At 36.7% G+C, this 17153-nt stretch overlaps 1 protein-coding gene and 1 long non-coding RNA gene across 4 annotated transcripts in view; one reads left to right on the top strand and one right to left on the bottom strand.

The window, feature by feature from the left end:
• LOC107223007 (protein piccolo) overlaps positions 1 to 17153 on the bottom strand; it is a 59671-nt gene that overhangs the window by 13008 nt on the left and 29510 nt on the right. The window contains exons 1-2 of one of the 3 annotated variants that reach the window (XM_046742557.1): positions 1608 to 1953; positions 479 to 617 (exon numbers count right to left, since the gene is read on the bottom strand). The exons of the other annotated variants lie outside the window; for them this stretch is intronic. Of the exons in view, the coding sequence (XP_046598513.1) occupies positions 479 to 538 (60 nt within the window). The 5' untranslated portion in view covers positions 539 to 617; positions 1608 to 1953. Of the gene's footprint in view, positions 1 to 478; positions 618 to 1607; positions 1954 to 17153 lie in introns of those variants that run through there. 3 annotated transcript variants of the gene reach the window in all.
• The window catches only part of LOC124294949, a 32841-nt gene that overhangs the window by 14236 nt on the left and 1452 nt on the right, over positions 1 to 17153 (top strand). The gene's annotated exons all lie outside the window — the stretch shown is intronic.

The raw sequence follows: 17153 nt of genomic DNA, 5'->3' as shown, positions 1-17153 counted from the left end.
TTATCGTCTTCGTTTCACCAGACTTTCACATGATTGTACGTCGCAGTCGGAAAACTGTCTTCAAACTTATTCATTCTGTGTTTTAAACGACACGTAATTAACAACTAACCATTACTCGCACGCGATATTTCGTTGGTCTCGTTCGAATGAAACTGTTACTCGGTGTAAAGACAAGTTGCGGACTAATCAGTTAATCACACGTGTAACTTCCTCATAAGACTTTGAACGTCGCCCTCTTAGTTCACCCTTGAATAGTTCTTATCTACAGGGTGTCTCGTGGTTTCATTTAAACCAACGATCATTAATCACAAGGCTCTTCGTACCGCTATTTAAATATGTATGTCAATCCGATTAAGAATCGATTCTGTGCATGTCGTCCCTAGAATTCATTTCGTTTTCTCTTTCCCTTCGTCATATCTCACGATCAGTGCTCAAGTTTTTTCCAATAAGACTGTGAATAAACGTTCGTCCAGCTTACCATGGCTGCATTCTGATCCAAAGAATCGTGCGGTAAACGCGATGCCTCTTGAGAATCCATTTTCTTATTTCCTAACTAGATTCTGTATTCGTTTATTCAATTTTGCATAAGAGCACTGCGATATGTTGCTGGCAATAACCTGTTACGTACAACAGAAGTTATACAGTTGAAATTTCCACATTTTAACCATCCAAACATCGCATGTATTTATACTTCGTGACGACATCTATCCTACGGTAAGTGTGTTTGCTGCAACAGCTTGCGAGCACAAATTACTTCTAATCCTTCTAAAGCGGTTTATAAAATACTTCAAATTTTACAGGTGCAGCAGTTTGGTCGTTCAAACAATTTCTTACGTCGTACACGTAAATGCTCAAGTATATATATATAATTACACATTTTGTAATACTTAAATTCTACACTTGTCGCGTGAAGTGATATGCGTTACATAAATCAGGGTGTTCCAAAGCCTAAACATTGGTGGTTGGTGTAAACTTTGTTTACAGGCAAATATCTCTTAATCGGTTAGAGTTATAAAAATTTTATCTTCGTACTTTTTTATTCGGCGTGAAATTTCCAATAAGAATCTCTATTTGGATAGTTTATAAGTCAAGCTGTTGACGAGAAAAACAATTTCCACAATTATCCGATTTTTTTGTTTGCTGTCTCATTTAAATGGTAAAAGGAAAAAATAAAATAGGCACTTCTGAATATCAATATTAAGAGATTTTGACGCGCGTTTGATAAGAAAAAAAAATCTTTTCTTTTGGAACATCCTGTTAGTATACCTGCCTGTACAGGTATGTCTGAAGCTCCTTACTAATTTACAGTACCTGCTACGTACAGTGTGATAATAATAACAACGTGCGATTACCGGATGTATTGAATTATTTTCTCGACAAGTGGAAAAGTGGACGGCATTATACAAGGTCTGTAATACGCGTCGCACCTCGTCCTCGGGCTGCTTATAGACGTTCGTATGTGAATTCAAGTTTTATTTTACAGATCACTATTTGAAATATTTTACTGCTGTAACATTTCAAGGATGGTTTTTTTTTTCAAAACGGGTCTTATTTTTCTGTACAACTAAGGCCTGTCACTGAACCGAATGAAAATCATTTCAGATTACTTTTTGCGGTGGAAGATCAGCATTTTATCGATCGGAGATGTATCGCTGTTCGGGAGACTTTGCAGATTATTTATCGCATTAAAAAACATTTCGCTGATTCTTTTCGCCGAAGCCAAGTAATTTTCCAATATTTTGACAAACTTGAAGGTGAATATTTTCAAATCATTTGTGATCACATTGTAGACAATATATGATGTGTTAAAATTTTGATCACGATTTTGGTAATTTGTTGCAAGCACAATACTCGTTGCTGATTTTTCGAATGTTTTTCGATTAAAAATCAACCAACAGTCTAAACAATACGCAAAATATTCGTTTTGTGAACGTGCTGTGATATTCGTTAGCCATCAACGGTTTAGTGATACTTGTTTCACGATTTAACGCTACAGTGAATAATATGAAAGGGTCCTCGCTTATAAACCTTCTTCCCCTCCTTCTTTTCAACTGCATGGATTGTAATCGATATTTTCTTCGTTGTTAACGCTCAAGTTTCGGAGAACACTCGGTATTATACAAAATGTATACAACTTCCCTGAATCATAAGTACACGTGTACCGAAACACAAGAGCTTTACGAACGGGGAGAAGTAAGCTCAGGATCGATGGTAACGAAAAGTCTCGAATTGTCTTTGTACAGATTGAGACATTCGGTTCGATTCGCTCGTAATATACCTATAGAATAGAATAAACCGAGGTGTACACTTTACATTTATGTAAAAGTTACACCTACATGCAAGACGACTGCGCAAATCCAATTCCAAGTTATACGTACGCGTGAAAATAGCTTCATGGTTAATTCCTCCTCGCGATTAAACCCTTTCATGTCTCGTGCCAATAACATCATTTCTCGTCAGAACTCATTCGCCGTTTCACGTACCTTATACCTATAAGTATAGGTATATAAATACGTCTAAATCGTCCTGAAATTCCCTAAATTGTTCGGTTTAATTATCTAATCGCATGACTTTTCTAATTGAAATACCACAGCGTTTCATTGCTAAAATCATCACACTTCTCCGGATTACCAAGCACAACTATAGCACCGGGTGCTTTTCCATTTGTATCACTGCCTGCAGTTCCTTCGCGTGACAAACTTTACACCGTCTACTTGATTCGAAAACTGCTTGTATGCATGTTTGACGGTATTTGTCCATTGCTGTTTCCTTTGCTCGTTCTTTTTTTCTTTTTCTGTTTCATCAACGCAGTTTCGACCATGAAATATGTACAAAGTACGAAGCAAGATCGAACGCTTTCACACGCAGCGAGCTTTTCCTCGTAAGCTCTACTTGCAATTTACGATGATTCATGATTCATTTCTTTCGTAGAAATTGTGCATATTCATCGCGTCCTCGGAACTCCTTCGTGCGTGTTTCTTGTATAACCTGGAGCCGTCAACCTCAGCCGACCTTCAGACTCTTCAGGTTCTTCGCACTCGCCTTATCGCAGGGACTTCGTGTCCGTGGACGTGCATTTCTCTTCAATATATGTATACCATAAGTAGGTGTAAAGACGCGGGCTCTGTATACTCATGGAATAATATATCATCTATGCAAAGTGTAGCGAAGTTACGGATCTATTTTTATACTGTTATTCTAATCTGAACTCGCTACGATTGTAGTTTTATTATTATAAAATACAAGCTGCGACGAGTGTTGCAGTCATTGAACATCCTCTAAAACGAAAGTTTCGTCGATTCTTTGGGCTGTTAACTCGGCGATCAATTCCTTGTACGATCATTACGCGGTATATTTGTCATTTGCCAAAAGGGACAGAACGTTTTGCGAAATTAAAATAGCGTCTCTCTAGATATTTAATGAAAAATTTGGCAGCCATTTAGTGCGATGAGTAGAAATTTCAAACTTGGGTGATCTTCCCGATTGAATATACATTTGCAAAAATTTCATTTGTTACAATAACTAGAAAAATTCAGTAAAACAGGTATCGTTAAAAAAAACTGCTCGAATATTGTTGGAATTACGAAAAACGAGGTACGCCTAACCATTTTGCGCTATCGTCGATCCTTTTTTGGCAATTGCAACGCAAAATCAGTTTGTTCGATTTACTGCACTTTTTTAGTTAAACAAGGCTTTAACGTCAATTTATTGTTGCACAAGCATTAAATTTTCGCAACTGTTACAAGAAAATATACCTGGTAACAGTGATCGTAATGAAAAAGAATAGTAACGGATACTAGACTTTCCGGTAATAGCTAGAAAACTAATTTTCATTTTCTACCTAGAAACATACTTTTCGATTGTGGTAAAAAATGAAAATAGTTACGGACTGAGCGGTAACCGGAACTAAAAATTTCTCTCAGTGTACGCACACTGTTTTAAATTTTTTTTATTCTTTCCAACGAAGCTTAGAAAATTTTTGGCCTCAAGAAAAACAAATTTTCACTGTAAACCAAAATTGCAATTTTAAATTCTGCCTAAAGATCAACTTTCACGTTCTTCCAACCGCTTTGTAATCTTATTATCTGTTCAAACAGACCTAAAGATAGGCCAACGCCGATACACGGTTTCTTTACTGTGCGAATAAGGACTTTGTATCCTTACAATGCAATTGCGGGCGTTGCCGCGATGACGTTGATAAATTATTCATCGATTATTGATAGGTTACCGATGCTTTTCGGACACGCAGAAAAGATGAAACAGATGAACGATAATATCCTCGTTCAATAATACGAATGCATAAACGTAATCTCCCGTATCTCGAACCCTTATCCTTTCCAAACTAGGTCAACGATCCTGACATGCTAGAGATACATTTGTCGAACCTTAAGGACGGGCAGAAATTCTCATGCCGTATTATAACACTGTTTTTCCACTCGTGTTCACTCGATTTTCTCCCAACTCGCATTGTCGACGAACGTTCGACTTCAAACGAAATCTACGATGATATCCAATGTCGGTTCAATTACGTCGTTATACTTGCATTGTAAGCGAATAATGGCGCATCGCACACTTCGGCAACATTTCACATCCATTCAAATACCCGTACCTACAACCTAAGTAAATATATATTTCTGGTCAGCTTCCTACGCACGAATTAGTCCTTGGGGTAATAGAATCCTTTTTACAAATTGCATTTCAGTGGGTCGAGAAGTTGGCGACGGAAAGGGTGGGTCGGGGAATTTGCCGTGAGGGTGGAGCTCAGCGTTGAAGGTAGAGAACAGGATGTATTGATCGAAGTTCCCCAGCTTTTCTCGCTTCTCTACGCCATTGTACACGCATTTTTTTTTTTCACCACTTTTTGTACGCACTTTTCCCAGACACGATCCTAGGAGGATCCAATAGATCATAGATCTTTGTCCTGTCATTGTGGCGTGTTGTCCGAAATTTTTGCATACGCTTTCGACATTCGTTCCATAATGGTCGTAGAATTTTCACTAAAAAATAAAAAAAAGTATTATAGGCTCAGGATGTGCACTGAGAGAAATTTTTAATTCCGGTTACCGCTCAGTCCTTAACTGTTTTCATTTTCTACCACAATCGAAAAATATAGTTCTAGATAGAACATGAAAATTAGTTTTCTAGCTTTTACCAGAAAGTCTAGTATCCGTTACTATTCTTTCTCATTACGATCACTGTTGCTATATTTTCTTGCAACTGTTGCGAAAATTTAATGCTCGTGCAACAATAAATTGACGTTAAAGCCTTATTTAACTAAAAAAAGTAGAGTAAACCGAAGAAACTGATTTTGCGTTGCAATTACCAAAAAAAGATCGACAATAGCGCAAAATGGTTACGTATACCTCGTTATTCGTCATTCCAACAATATTTAAACAGTTTTTTTTAACGATTCCTGTTTTACTGAATTTTTCTAGTTACTGTAACAAATGACATTTTTCTCACTGTATTTCTCATAAAACATACGTCTTGATAGTCAAGAAAGAAATTTATCGTTCGCCTTCCGTCTTTTACAGACTGTATCGCCGCAATGAATTTATAGTGTTTAATTAAGTTCGAGCTTGTTTTATGGCTTAGGAATATTTTTTTGGCGACCAATTAGTTGGTAATTAATCAAAGGGACCGTTTAGGAAAGCCGTATCTCTGCTCGAGTCAATAATGCTTTTTAACGCCATTGACCGAAGGCCAAGACATTGGCCTGTGTTCAACGATTAACGAGGTCTCGACCTTCGTGCCGGGGTACCGAAAGTGAGAACCAATTTGATATTGGATTATTATCGCTAGCCAATCGTCTTCCATACGTTGTAAATTGAATTCGATTTTATTCAGTTACGCGTATAATAGATCGATCACTTTCCATTCCTTACAAATTCGAACAAAATTTTGACTCGTTACTTTGCAATGCAGATTTTACAAAAATTTACATATTATTAACGCGTTGCTAGTTGCGATTTAATATTTCTTCCCAATTCATCTTCTCACTAAAATTCAATTTATATGCATTCAAGCATCAATTTTACTACCAGAAATTTGACTTCGCTTAAATCATAGTCACATGCCAACTGATCGATGTGAAATAGATTGGCTCGTCAAATAAATTTTCCCTGCCTTAAAGTGAACCTTGGCACTATTGTACACAACGTATAAACTTACTGCGACCGTATCTTGTAGAATTTTTCAAGTCACGCCATCTCGAAAAATAGATGGCATCATTTGTTCCTTACCAAGTTCCGCGACGAGAAAAGTTGTAAAATGGAACCAATAAATTTTCAATCGTTATCGTCTCGCTGTTATTGCGCGAGTTTGCGGAACGAATTGAGAACTACGGAGCTGGAAGGGACCCAAAAAGTATATCCATGATGAGATACGAGAGGCCCCCTTTAATTTTTATCACGGGACTTAGCACACAAAACGGTACTCCGTAGAAATTGAACTAATACATTTTCTTCGCATATTCTCTTTTTATCAAAGTACATTAGGTCAATATTAGGCCAACGAATTAACGCGTAAGTTACGTTTTATTAGGGATACTTCCGCGTTTGATAATAATTTAATTATCGACCCGAGTGTTCGCCGGTATGAATTCCCCGAGACAAATGACATGGGAATTAGGTATATTGCCCAACCCGAAAAAACACACGAGAAACCGAAGCATCCATTAGTAATTGGATATTTTTTAGTGCGCAGATCCTACGGAAACAGACCAGAAGTTTAGTGTTCACTCTTTGGGTTGGAAAAATATTTTCTTCCACTTCGGTAAACCATCCTTCTTAACCCTAGTCACTGACACGGGGTCCAAGCCAAACCCAAGAACCGACTTTCACGTACAATTTTATCGTCAGCGTGCTTGAATCAGGGTTGTTTGTGAAAGTAAAATGAAGAATGATTGAAAAAACGTTGGGGTCTCAGAAGCCCCGCGTATGTATCGCGTATTGTTTGACTTTTTTTGCTTCAAGAATTTCCCCTTTTGCTTCAAGAGTCTTTTGCTAAGACTAAGATCGGAGCTTATTTCTGAATTGTTAAATTTTGCTTGAAAATTTTGTTCTAGTCGTAACTGCGCGTGTAACGTAACTTTGCGTACAGTAATAACGTTCCAAAGTTGGCTCTGGTTTGAGTAAACCCGTGTAAGTAATGCGGAAGTTTCCAGTAGGTGTAAGTGACTGGGGTTAATAAAGATATTTGGAAGAAAAATCCTCGAAATTATATTTGAATTTACGTACAATGCCTGCGCTTTGTCGAAACTTGCATTTAACAAAAGAATTATTTTACTTTCACTCCGACCTAATGTGTGTGGCACCTACGATAAAATAGTAGAAAAAAAGCTCTACTTTCGTAAGTTCAGGTTGCTGAACTGTTGGCTTATTGGAACGGTGGTAGCTCGAGAGAGAGAGAGAGGTAACTTTGTGAAATGGAAAAGGCCTGGCGCCATTTATCAAATAAGTAGGGAAAGTCACGAGGAACTGCAGCCAGCTTTGCATCTATGCACCTGTCAAGCCTTCACAACGAGGTATGCATTGAAACAGGCGTGTGGAACTCGAACAAGCTGACACGAATGTCCGCTATAGTTATAGGATAAAACATAGCGCGTATCAGTTATCGGTCAATCCTGGCTTATCTACACTTCCTGGACACTAACCCATTTCCTCGTGGATACGCGATTCATAATTCATTTTCACATCGGCTTGCTTAACCGCTCGTGCATCTGTACTAATCGCGATTCTTTGTACTTGCGACAATTTTTGCATCAAAGTGCAGTAGACCAATTTCAATTATGTATTTTTTACACGGGGTGGGGTTGAAATTCCGAATTTGAAAAGTTACGAAAGCGTTAAGTTCCGAATTTTTTTAATGGTGAAACTTGAAGTAAGGAAATCAAACTCTGACGAAACATCAAAGTTTCGAACGGTTCCGAAATTGCGAAAATAAGGAAATTCAAAAAGTGATAGAATATTTGCAGCTCTGTAAATTTCTGGCGCGATAAAATTTCACCAATTTGATCTTTAATTGTTTTGGATTTTCGATATTTTTATTTTCCGAATTCTGGGCATTCTGGTTTTCGGTTTTTCTTTTTTTTTACACCCACTTGTTGAGTAAGCTACGCGGTGTGAGGATATATTAGTTTTTGGAATTTCATTCCATCGAAACTTTATTTTTCAGAATTTTGCTCTATCGGAACTTTGAACTTTCGGTACTTTGAGCCGTTGTGTTTCCGACCATTCGAAACTCTGTCGTTTCGTGAAAGTTTGATTTCTTTACTTTAAGTTTCACCTCCAAATAATTCGGAATCAAGCGCCTTCGGAATCTTTCAAATTCCCAACTTCAACTCCGCCTCTTTGACTGTTGGATGAAAAAAAAAAGAATAATTCTACCGTACAGGAAAAAACCGGTTTAAAACATACCAAGAAATACAAACGAATAATTTATAATTAAAACCTTCAAAATTCTTAACCTCCGGTGATTTTCATCTTATTCAAATGTTTTGTCGGTTCATATTTCTCATGTTTTTCCTCTTTTCCCAACGTCTCATTCAAACGTGCTGCCATAATTAATTCCGAACACGAAGCGATTCGTTTTTCTCTATAACAATTTCCAACAGTCGACTCGTAATATTTTTCCTTGCGACAAGTCAGGCTGATCAGTGTTTTGTAAAAATTATTGTGCGTGAGGATTTTCAGGACTATATATTATCTGAATAAGACGGAATGTTTTGAGGTCCTGCGAAGGGTGGACAGCGGGTGGTGCAAGCGGCGATTGGCACTGCCTGCGGTAATGTTGGGCCAAAATCGATGCAGGCGACCCGGTATAAATACCTGTCTCCTTAAGGGAATGAATGCCCTGATCGATTTCGACGCTGTCGTATTTATCTCCAAATATCGAAGTCCGCTTATCTCAAACGTGAAAAAGAGCCAAGGAGCCCCACTCTATACGCAATTCTCAACAAAAACGCTCCGATGCATTTTCATTTTGACGCAGAATTAAAGAAACGGCATAAATTTTACGAACTCACTGTCACGGTTTTGTCGAATCGGTGCCATTTCTTTATTTCTGCGTCAAAATGAAAGTGAATTCAAGTGAGTTTCTTCAGAATTGTCTATAGAGTCGAAATCGACCAGGGCATCACCTTAAAGTCTTTACAACCCAGGGGGAATAAACGACACGAAATTTCTGGAGCAATGAACAACGAAATACTCCGAACTGTGAACTTGACTAAGGATTATTATTCTACGTATATATCGTGCGCAGTCGAGTCCTACTCCCTGCCATGTTTAACGTTGCCTATCTGTGCCTACCTGCCCATCTTCTGGCTCATTATGTACACACCTACAAACCCGCCTATTTCTACATATTTTCTACATTACATACCCAACCAACTTATATATATATGTAACATGTATATAGGTGTGTGTATATATAATGTGTATGCCGGGGAAAAGATTCCACGTTAAATGTCCCGTGTAAAATGTTCGTTTATAGTCGAAAGACACGCTTTGCACGAATTATTTATTTATATGTATATATATATATATATATGTGTGTGTGTATACTTTTTTTTTCTATGTTTATACGCTATCGTATAAACACATGTATTATAGCCGCGCAGCTTACTTTTCCTTCCACATTTTACGACTTGAAATTTTACGCCGGACGCCAAGCTCCTTGCAATAATTTCATATATATATATGTACACACACACATACTTTTGAATATACACTCAATTTACATGAATTCGGTTATTTTTCAGTGTACTTAACATTGCCAAATGGTCGATTTGAATTGTATTTTTATCACGCCGAGTCACTGTCTATATAGTAACCGGAATATCATATCGTCGTTGAAATTCAATTTCTTTGTGCATTTAAGAGAAATTTTAAGTTCTCAATTAGTTTTCGCCTATATCGGGTTGGCCGGTTTTTATGCAGGAAATTTCTTTGTACTCCCAAGTAAAGTTTGGCGCTAAGCTTTGGACAATTTTGAATTCTAACGCTGGTGAAAACAAGTGTAGAATCGTAAGAACCAAAGCTTATATGAGTTTTAGTGATTGCAATACATTTTGTAATGATTTACTCGTTAGAATGAAATGTTAAAAAAATTAATAATTTGTATCTCAGATTAAACTTCTTTAAGGCCTATAAATATATTACTACAAATTTGCTTTCATCGAGGAAAAGCAACAACCGTGTTCAGTGAACTTTTTGCTGGATCTCGAAACATGTTGAAAGTTGAATATTATTTTCTTATTATTTTATCGCTCAGAGGCTTAACGCCGTGCGTTTAAAGCGATGAGTAGGGATTGAATTCAAGGAGCGTATTTCCCAAGAGAGAAAATATCTCTCAAAAGTTTCCCACCCTAGAAATGGCCTCGGGGTAAGTTGCGAAATTTTTCCTCAAGATAAAATATTCATTACACTTAGGCTTGGTAGTCTTGAGTTTCGGGTGTGAGACGGGAGGCTGTGAAAAGTTATACGCTTCTTGAAAATCCATCATGTGTCAAAAGTGACAAGGGTCGCCGGCTAGTTTCGTCGAACAAATCCTAGTTCATGAATAGGTCATACAATGCTTGCAGTAAATTAACGACGCCAAGTCTCCGGACCTTGCAGAAATGCAGACTTATTCACGCGTTTTGCGTGGCTATTGTAAAAAGTGATTCGCGACAAAAAAATTTACGAAATATTACGAATTTTCGTACAGCCAAGTCACGATTGCGGTTAATGTGTTAATCAGCTTCAGTTACCGCCGTAAATACGGTGTATGATTATAATCATGTAAGAGGTAATTACTTAGTCCCGTTTAATTAGGGCGAAATGCGAATGTCAACGCAGCTGAGCATTACGTTTGGAGAAAGAGCTTTTAAAAAAAAGAAGAAGAAAGAAATTTAATTAAGTAAAGCTATTTGCAAATTAGGCGCAGAGGATGGGTGTGACTGGTCCTCACGTGTCAGCCAACGTGCGTCGAGATTTTTTAAACGAAACAAACCCCAATTTGTTGTTTGAATTTCATTGCACTTCTCCCGCCCTAATGCACGGACGACCTTCCATCGTGTGATATTCCTTCAAAAGTAGATTATAATTATCATGCGCGGCATTTCACGCCAATTGTACCAACGTTGGACCCTCAACATTTTTGATTTTATTCAAAAGAATTTTTTTGCGGTTGTCCCAACTCCGAAACAGTACCTACACTCAATTTTTTCAGATCTTTTCGAGAAGATTTGTATTACTTACGATTTTTAAAAACGGCTGCGGGTAAAAAATCAGAAAAACCAAAAATTAGAATGGTCAAAATTCCGGACATAAATATATCGAAAACTCACAATCACGAAAGAACAAAGTGGTGAATCTTCACTAAGCTAGAAATAATGGAAATAGAATATAAAAGTATCGAAGCTTGAAGTTATAGAATTTGTAATACACAACTGGTGAAAATTTCGAAAGGCTGTTAGCGGAATGAGGCGAATGCGATTGCTCTCAAACGCAAAGAAATAACCTTCGGATGGATCATAAAGTAGAATTTTCATCTACTCGAATTTATAAATGCGAAGGAACAAGAAGCGGAATGGTTGGAAGTCCGAGTAATAATCTCATAGAAGGCCCAGAATATAGAATTGCAGTGTATCAGAATCGTCAGAATGAAGAATCGTAATATATCAGAAGTGTCAATAACTCATAACATATTAGGAGCCAAGAAATATAAGTTTATGATGTCAAAAGTCGTATTCAATCTTTTAATGAGATAAAAATATTGCAGAATTTGTTTGATTCCGTATATAAAACATTTTACAAGTCAAAATAGATTGGCTAAATAGACTCGGAATGTGAAATTCTGGTAGCAAGCCATCTATACGGTTGCTTTCGGAATACTGATCTTTCCGAATCGCACGATTCTGAATAATGACCCTTCTACATTCTGGATATCTGTTTATCACCGTTTCTAGATGACGAAGTTCTAACTTTTACTTTTATAATATTCGGACATTTGAGAATATGAAACTTTCTACAAATTCGTTCTCTAGAATATTGACTCTATACATTATTAAATTCTGCATCTCTGAATTCTTGGATTAACGTTTTCTGAAGTAAGTGATTTCGGATAATAGAGCCCTCTAATAAATACATTTTATCTAAACTGCAGCTTTTTATTGGGCACCATTCGGGACTTAAAATTTCTGATAGTATCTGTTCTCTCCTATTTGTTATTCATTCGGAATTCTGGACATTCTGATTTTCGGTGTTTTTGATTTTTTACCCCCCGGATTGTTACTCAAACATTTTCGTATATAAAATCGGATTTTTGTTATGGAAAAAAAAATTCGCAAATGACTAATTAGTTTAGAAACAAATTAGTTTTCAAAAAAGAGTAGAATTTGCAATTGCCGGCCCACTCTGGATTCAAGCTTGAAAAATTTAATACCTAACACAAGATTTCTGAGAATTTGTTCAGATTTTTTAATTACGGCACATGACACGTTCGTTATCAGAAACCACAAGTAATACAAATTTATTCAAAACAATCTACTGCTTTGGCGTTGCCACAATTGGATAAAATTTTTTGAACAAAATCAAAAATGGCGAGGATTCAACGCTGGTACACCTGGCGTGGAATGTTCCATATAGATTTTCAGGATGAAAATTTCGACCTGGCTGCAATTTGGATATATTATAATGTACACGAAGACGCGAAAATTCTATAACTTTTAGGAACTTAGACCTTACCGTTCATGACAAACACATTCACGAATTTTATCACGATTTCGAATTGAACCTTCGTCTTCGGATTTTCATCACTGCTTGTCGTCGAAGCGAAACAAACATGACCTGTCGTAATTTTTTGTGAAAAGCGGCCTGATATTTCCCAGTATGTAATCCATTTCAATGTAGATCCTCAGGAAATGGTTAAAAAAAAGAAAATAAATGAAATAAAAAAATAAAAAATAATAAGTAAATACGTTGTATTAATTTTATTCTGTAAAAAACTATACATTTTGAAGTATCATATCTTGAGATTTTCAAAGAGGGGATTCAAAATGTCTTAAGAAAATTCGATTATCCATGGAATATTCATTATACCGATTTGATTATGATCCCATTTTCATCCCACTATGAAATGAAAACAACTCATTTTGATTTCCTTCGCATATGAGGGACTGAAATTGTCGAAAAATCTGTTTTTTTGGCAGCCCCTGAGGATTCATCTTGAAATGGATTCGATATTTAAAAAAATTATACCTTTGGCACAAAAAAAAAAAAAAACTCGCTAGGTTCAATTCAGAAACTTGATAAAATTTATCAACCTGTTGGCTCAAAGCCCAAAAATTTCAGAATTTTTATATCTTAACGTACACTTTGAACTATTTTCCATAAGCTGGTCGAAAATTAGTGAATTTATGATCGGTTTATGACCGTTTCACCTGCTCGGTTTAAAAAGAACAACGAGTGCCTTTTAGAAGGGAAAAATATGGTATACCAACGTACCCTCAACCGTTGCCATGCGTCGTTAATTTGACCTCCTAAAACCCAGTTTATGGTTCACTTGACCCAGAACATGACAAACGTGACTGTTTTCACACTTCGGATAAATTATCACCGGACCGTTTTGTTTTTTTTTTAAAATAAAAATATCCCACGCTGCAAAACTAGCTGCCTCAAAAACTGAGGATTTTTGAAAACCGTCACTCGCAGAATTTACCAAGCAATTAGTTTTCACCTAATTCTGGTTTCGTTAATCGATGCCCATCGCAGTGTGCAACGTGAAATTAATCAACGAGTTCCAAAGCGCGGTGCAAATCTATTTATGGATAGTTATACAGCAGGCGAACGACGGAAGTCGAGGGGTATAATTTGCATGTGTAATGCACGGCGTTCCGGAGGATCTTGGATAAAGTTGATTTTGACCTTAACAGATTGGTAAAGCAGAGATTCGATCAAGGTATGATTATTTGTGGTAAACTTGAATACAAGAACACAAGAAAAAAGACCGAACTTATAGTGGGTGAATCGATCGAATTGAATAAGAATATGATGGTTGTATTGCACAAATATCAAGCGAACTGCGAATTTTGTTAGTATAAAAAAACTGTACAATGACGGAAACGTGATGTATTCTATTTTTCTTCCCATTAGGTAGATACTTTTAATTGAAGTAATAATGGGAATAACGAAATACTCGATATTCTTCACCTTGTATGAAAGTGGTTCGCATCCACCTGAAAACCAATGTGACTCACACGTGTTATAATTAGTATCCTATCCTTGATCTCACCGGCAGATAGACAAGAAAGCTCAGGCTGGTCTTGATCGATATTTAAAATGGCCGTAAAGCGTGTCTCGATGATATACGATTAAAATATTTTATGAAAATTCACCAGCTGTTTTCCCGCTGTGAAACAAAGATAAATAAAAGGAAATAAGAATCCTCTCAGTTTCACCTAATTTTCAAAATAATTACCCACTCAACAGTGTTCACAATTTATATAATTAACATTTCTGAGTAATGCTAGAAAATTTTTTTAACAATTCTTGTATGAAACAGGCGTTGCGATATATTTTATTTTTCAAGAAAAAATTAATGAATTCCCATAATTTTGCATAAATTCTTCCGATGTCTCAAGCAAGATTGCGAGATAAATTGTTCCCGTAAATTATCCGGATTTGTCGTTATGTTTTTGTGTAAAAATACTCGGACGAATATTTGTCGCAGATTTATACGTTCGTTATACGCGTACATCGAATGCGCACATTTTGCGAATAAATATTTCTTCTCTATTTCTTTATAGCGTTGTTATCGTTAAAATAGCGGAGTCTCCGGCACGTGAAAAACATCAACTCACGTCGGGTATCGTATAAAATATACTCGTTGAAACGTGCATACTTAAATCGCGTGAAACGCGGCAACGCCTAGCTTTTCAACGAAGGTGATATTACGGTATTCAAGGATCAAATCAACGCCAAGGTAGATGGATGAGTCCTTCGGAAATTCTAACGACACGTACGATAAAATTTCCTCGGACAATTCCACTTTCAAACTTTATACACCAAAAACTTCGATAAGTTATTACGGTGTTTCTGACCTTCTCGAATCCGCGAGGTGGTTTCAAACGTCCAGTCAATCCTTAACTCGAGTCAAGGAACAGGACAAGGAGGTCGGGCCAAATGAAATATGCCATCGATTTATTCAAATGCCTAGCCAATAGTCATTATATTGGCCCGCTAGAGTTGAACTTGTGAGTCTCGCCGTCAAGGCGCCGAATGGCTAAATTGCAAAATCGTTTTGCCGGTTGAGAAAACTTGGGCACTAACATCTCTTGCCGAAAAATAATCGTCTAGCCTCAGAGTTCTGAGCATAGAATTTTTTAATAATTTTTCGCACTTTCCCTTGTGTTTCCTGTCATATCGTCAGAGTGATGAAATCCGATTTTCGATATCTTCGTTTCAATTCGTACCTTTTAGCATTTTTTTTTTTTTTTTCCATAGACAATAACATTTTTTCGAATGTAATAAATATCGCGATCAAATTTCGTTATTACAAATAAACGTGATTTCGTCCGTCAAACAAAAATTGTTCTTCTGACCAGTTTCCTGTTGAAAATTAAATGACTTTTCTTCGAATCGAAGAAGTATTTAGAAAAGTGAACAAATCCATTCTCTGTGTATATTCGTATGAATTTCATGTGCACGTATATGTTATCGATCTTACTAAACTACGCAGCATATTTTCTAATAACCCAGAATTCAGAACCTGGACGATTGATTATCTTTATGTACGATTAGAATTCACGATTACGTTATAATGATTGAAGAAAAACGACAAAAAAAAAAAACAATCATCATTAGTCGGCCAATATTAGTGTAATTCATTTGTTTAAGATTTCACGATCCCGCGAGTCATATGAGAGACCTGGCTATAATTTTTTTATTCATTTTTTTTTTCTATTTTATCGTTTTCCATTTGACAAATATCGGTATAGCTACCTATTTATTACAGCGATTTATTTGTTAATTTATTTTTGCGGAGGGTGTCGGTTTATAAAGATAAGCTTTTGTTTTCAGGACCTAGTTTTGCACTGTTTACTGTGCAAGCGCGTGCGAATACATTGTAGTGATTTTCTAATGTGCAAAATTGAGTTGCACATGCGACTCATCGCTGGGTATTTAAAGCTACGTGTGATTAAATTTTATTTGCCAATTGTATTTCTACAAATTTCACGTATTCGTGCTGCGAGCTACGATTAGGTAAAAACTGACCGTCCTCGTGTGATTCGCCAAAAAAAAATTTGAATTTGATCCAAAACTACAGCCGCGAAAAACTGACCCAGGACCTATTAAATGAAAATGAATGATCGCGCATTAAGTATATTGAATAAAATAGCGAGAAAGATGCTGCTTCACACGGTCGAAGATGGAAATTTGTATCGGTTGAGCCTTGAAAAATTTTTGTTCAATAAGCAGAATTTTCTTTTTTTTCGACGTAATTGCGTAGTGAAAAAATCGCGAAACGAATGATGCGGTTAATTAACAGTGAAATGAACAATAGACAATTTTGAAAACGGTATCGAAACAAGTCTATTAAGAAACTCGTTTTCAATATCGCGAGAGTTACCGTATACACCTATATTTATAGCTCTGATAGCGATCGATTTTCGTCGCGCAACAAGCAACGGAAAAAATAAAAGCAATGAAAATCCGGGACTACGGAGTCTGTCGGATAATTGATGAAGAGTGTAAAAATGTTTCGCAAGTGCGTGCGACCATGGTAAAAGAAAAAAATTGGATTAATGAAAAACGGAGAAGAACTGTTTTTTCTTCGCTGCAGAGTTATTTAGTCTTGAGAAATTTATTTGAAAAAAAAAAAAAAAAAAAAAAAAATTGGCACTCACTCGCCTCGTTTAATTTCTCCTCTTCAATTACCTGCGTTATCCGGGACGTTCCGCACCCTGAATACGAAACGGTTACGTCATTCCCAAAAGTAACTTGATTGATTCAAAGTCGGACAGCATTCAAGCTTACCTGCACACATTGGAAAGAAATTTATCGATATACACCCGTCTTCGTCCGACGGACGAGGATGAATCAACCGAGCCAAATAGTGCATGAGATCGCGGTTACACCGTAACATTCGCGTTTCCGGTTCTTTAAATCTAT

Source organism: Neodiprion lecontei, chromosome 1 (assembly GCF_021901455.1).
Source record: "Neodiprion lecontei isolate iyNeoLeco1 chromosome 1, iyNeoLeco1.1, whole genome shotgun sequence".
Lineage (NCBI taxonomy): Eukaryota > Metazoa > Arthropoda > Insecta > Hymenoptera > Diprionidae > Neodiprion > Neodiprion lecontei.
This window is presented reverse-complemented; position numbering and strand designations above follow the sequence as displayed.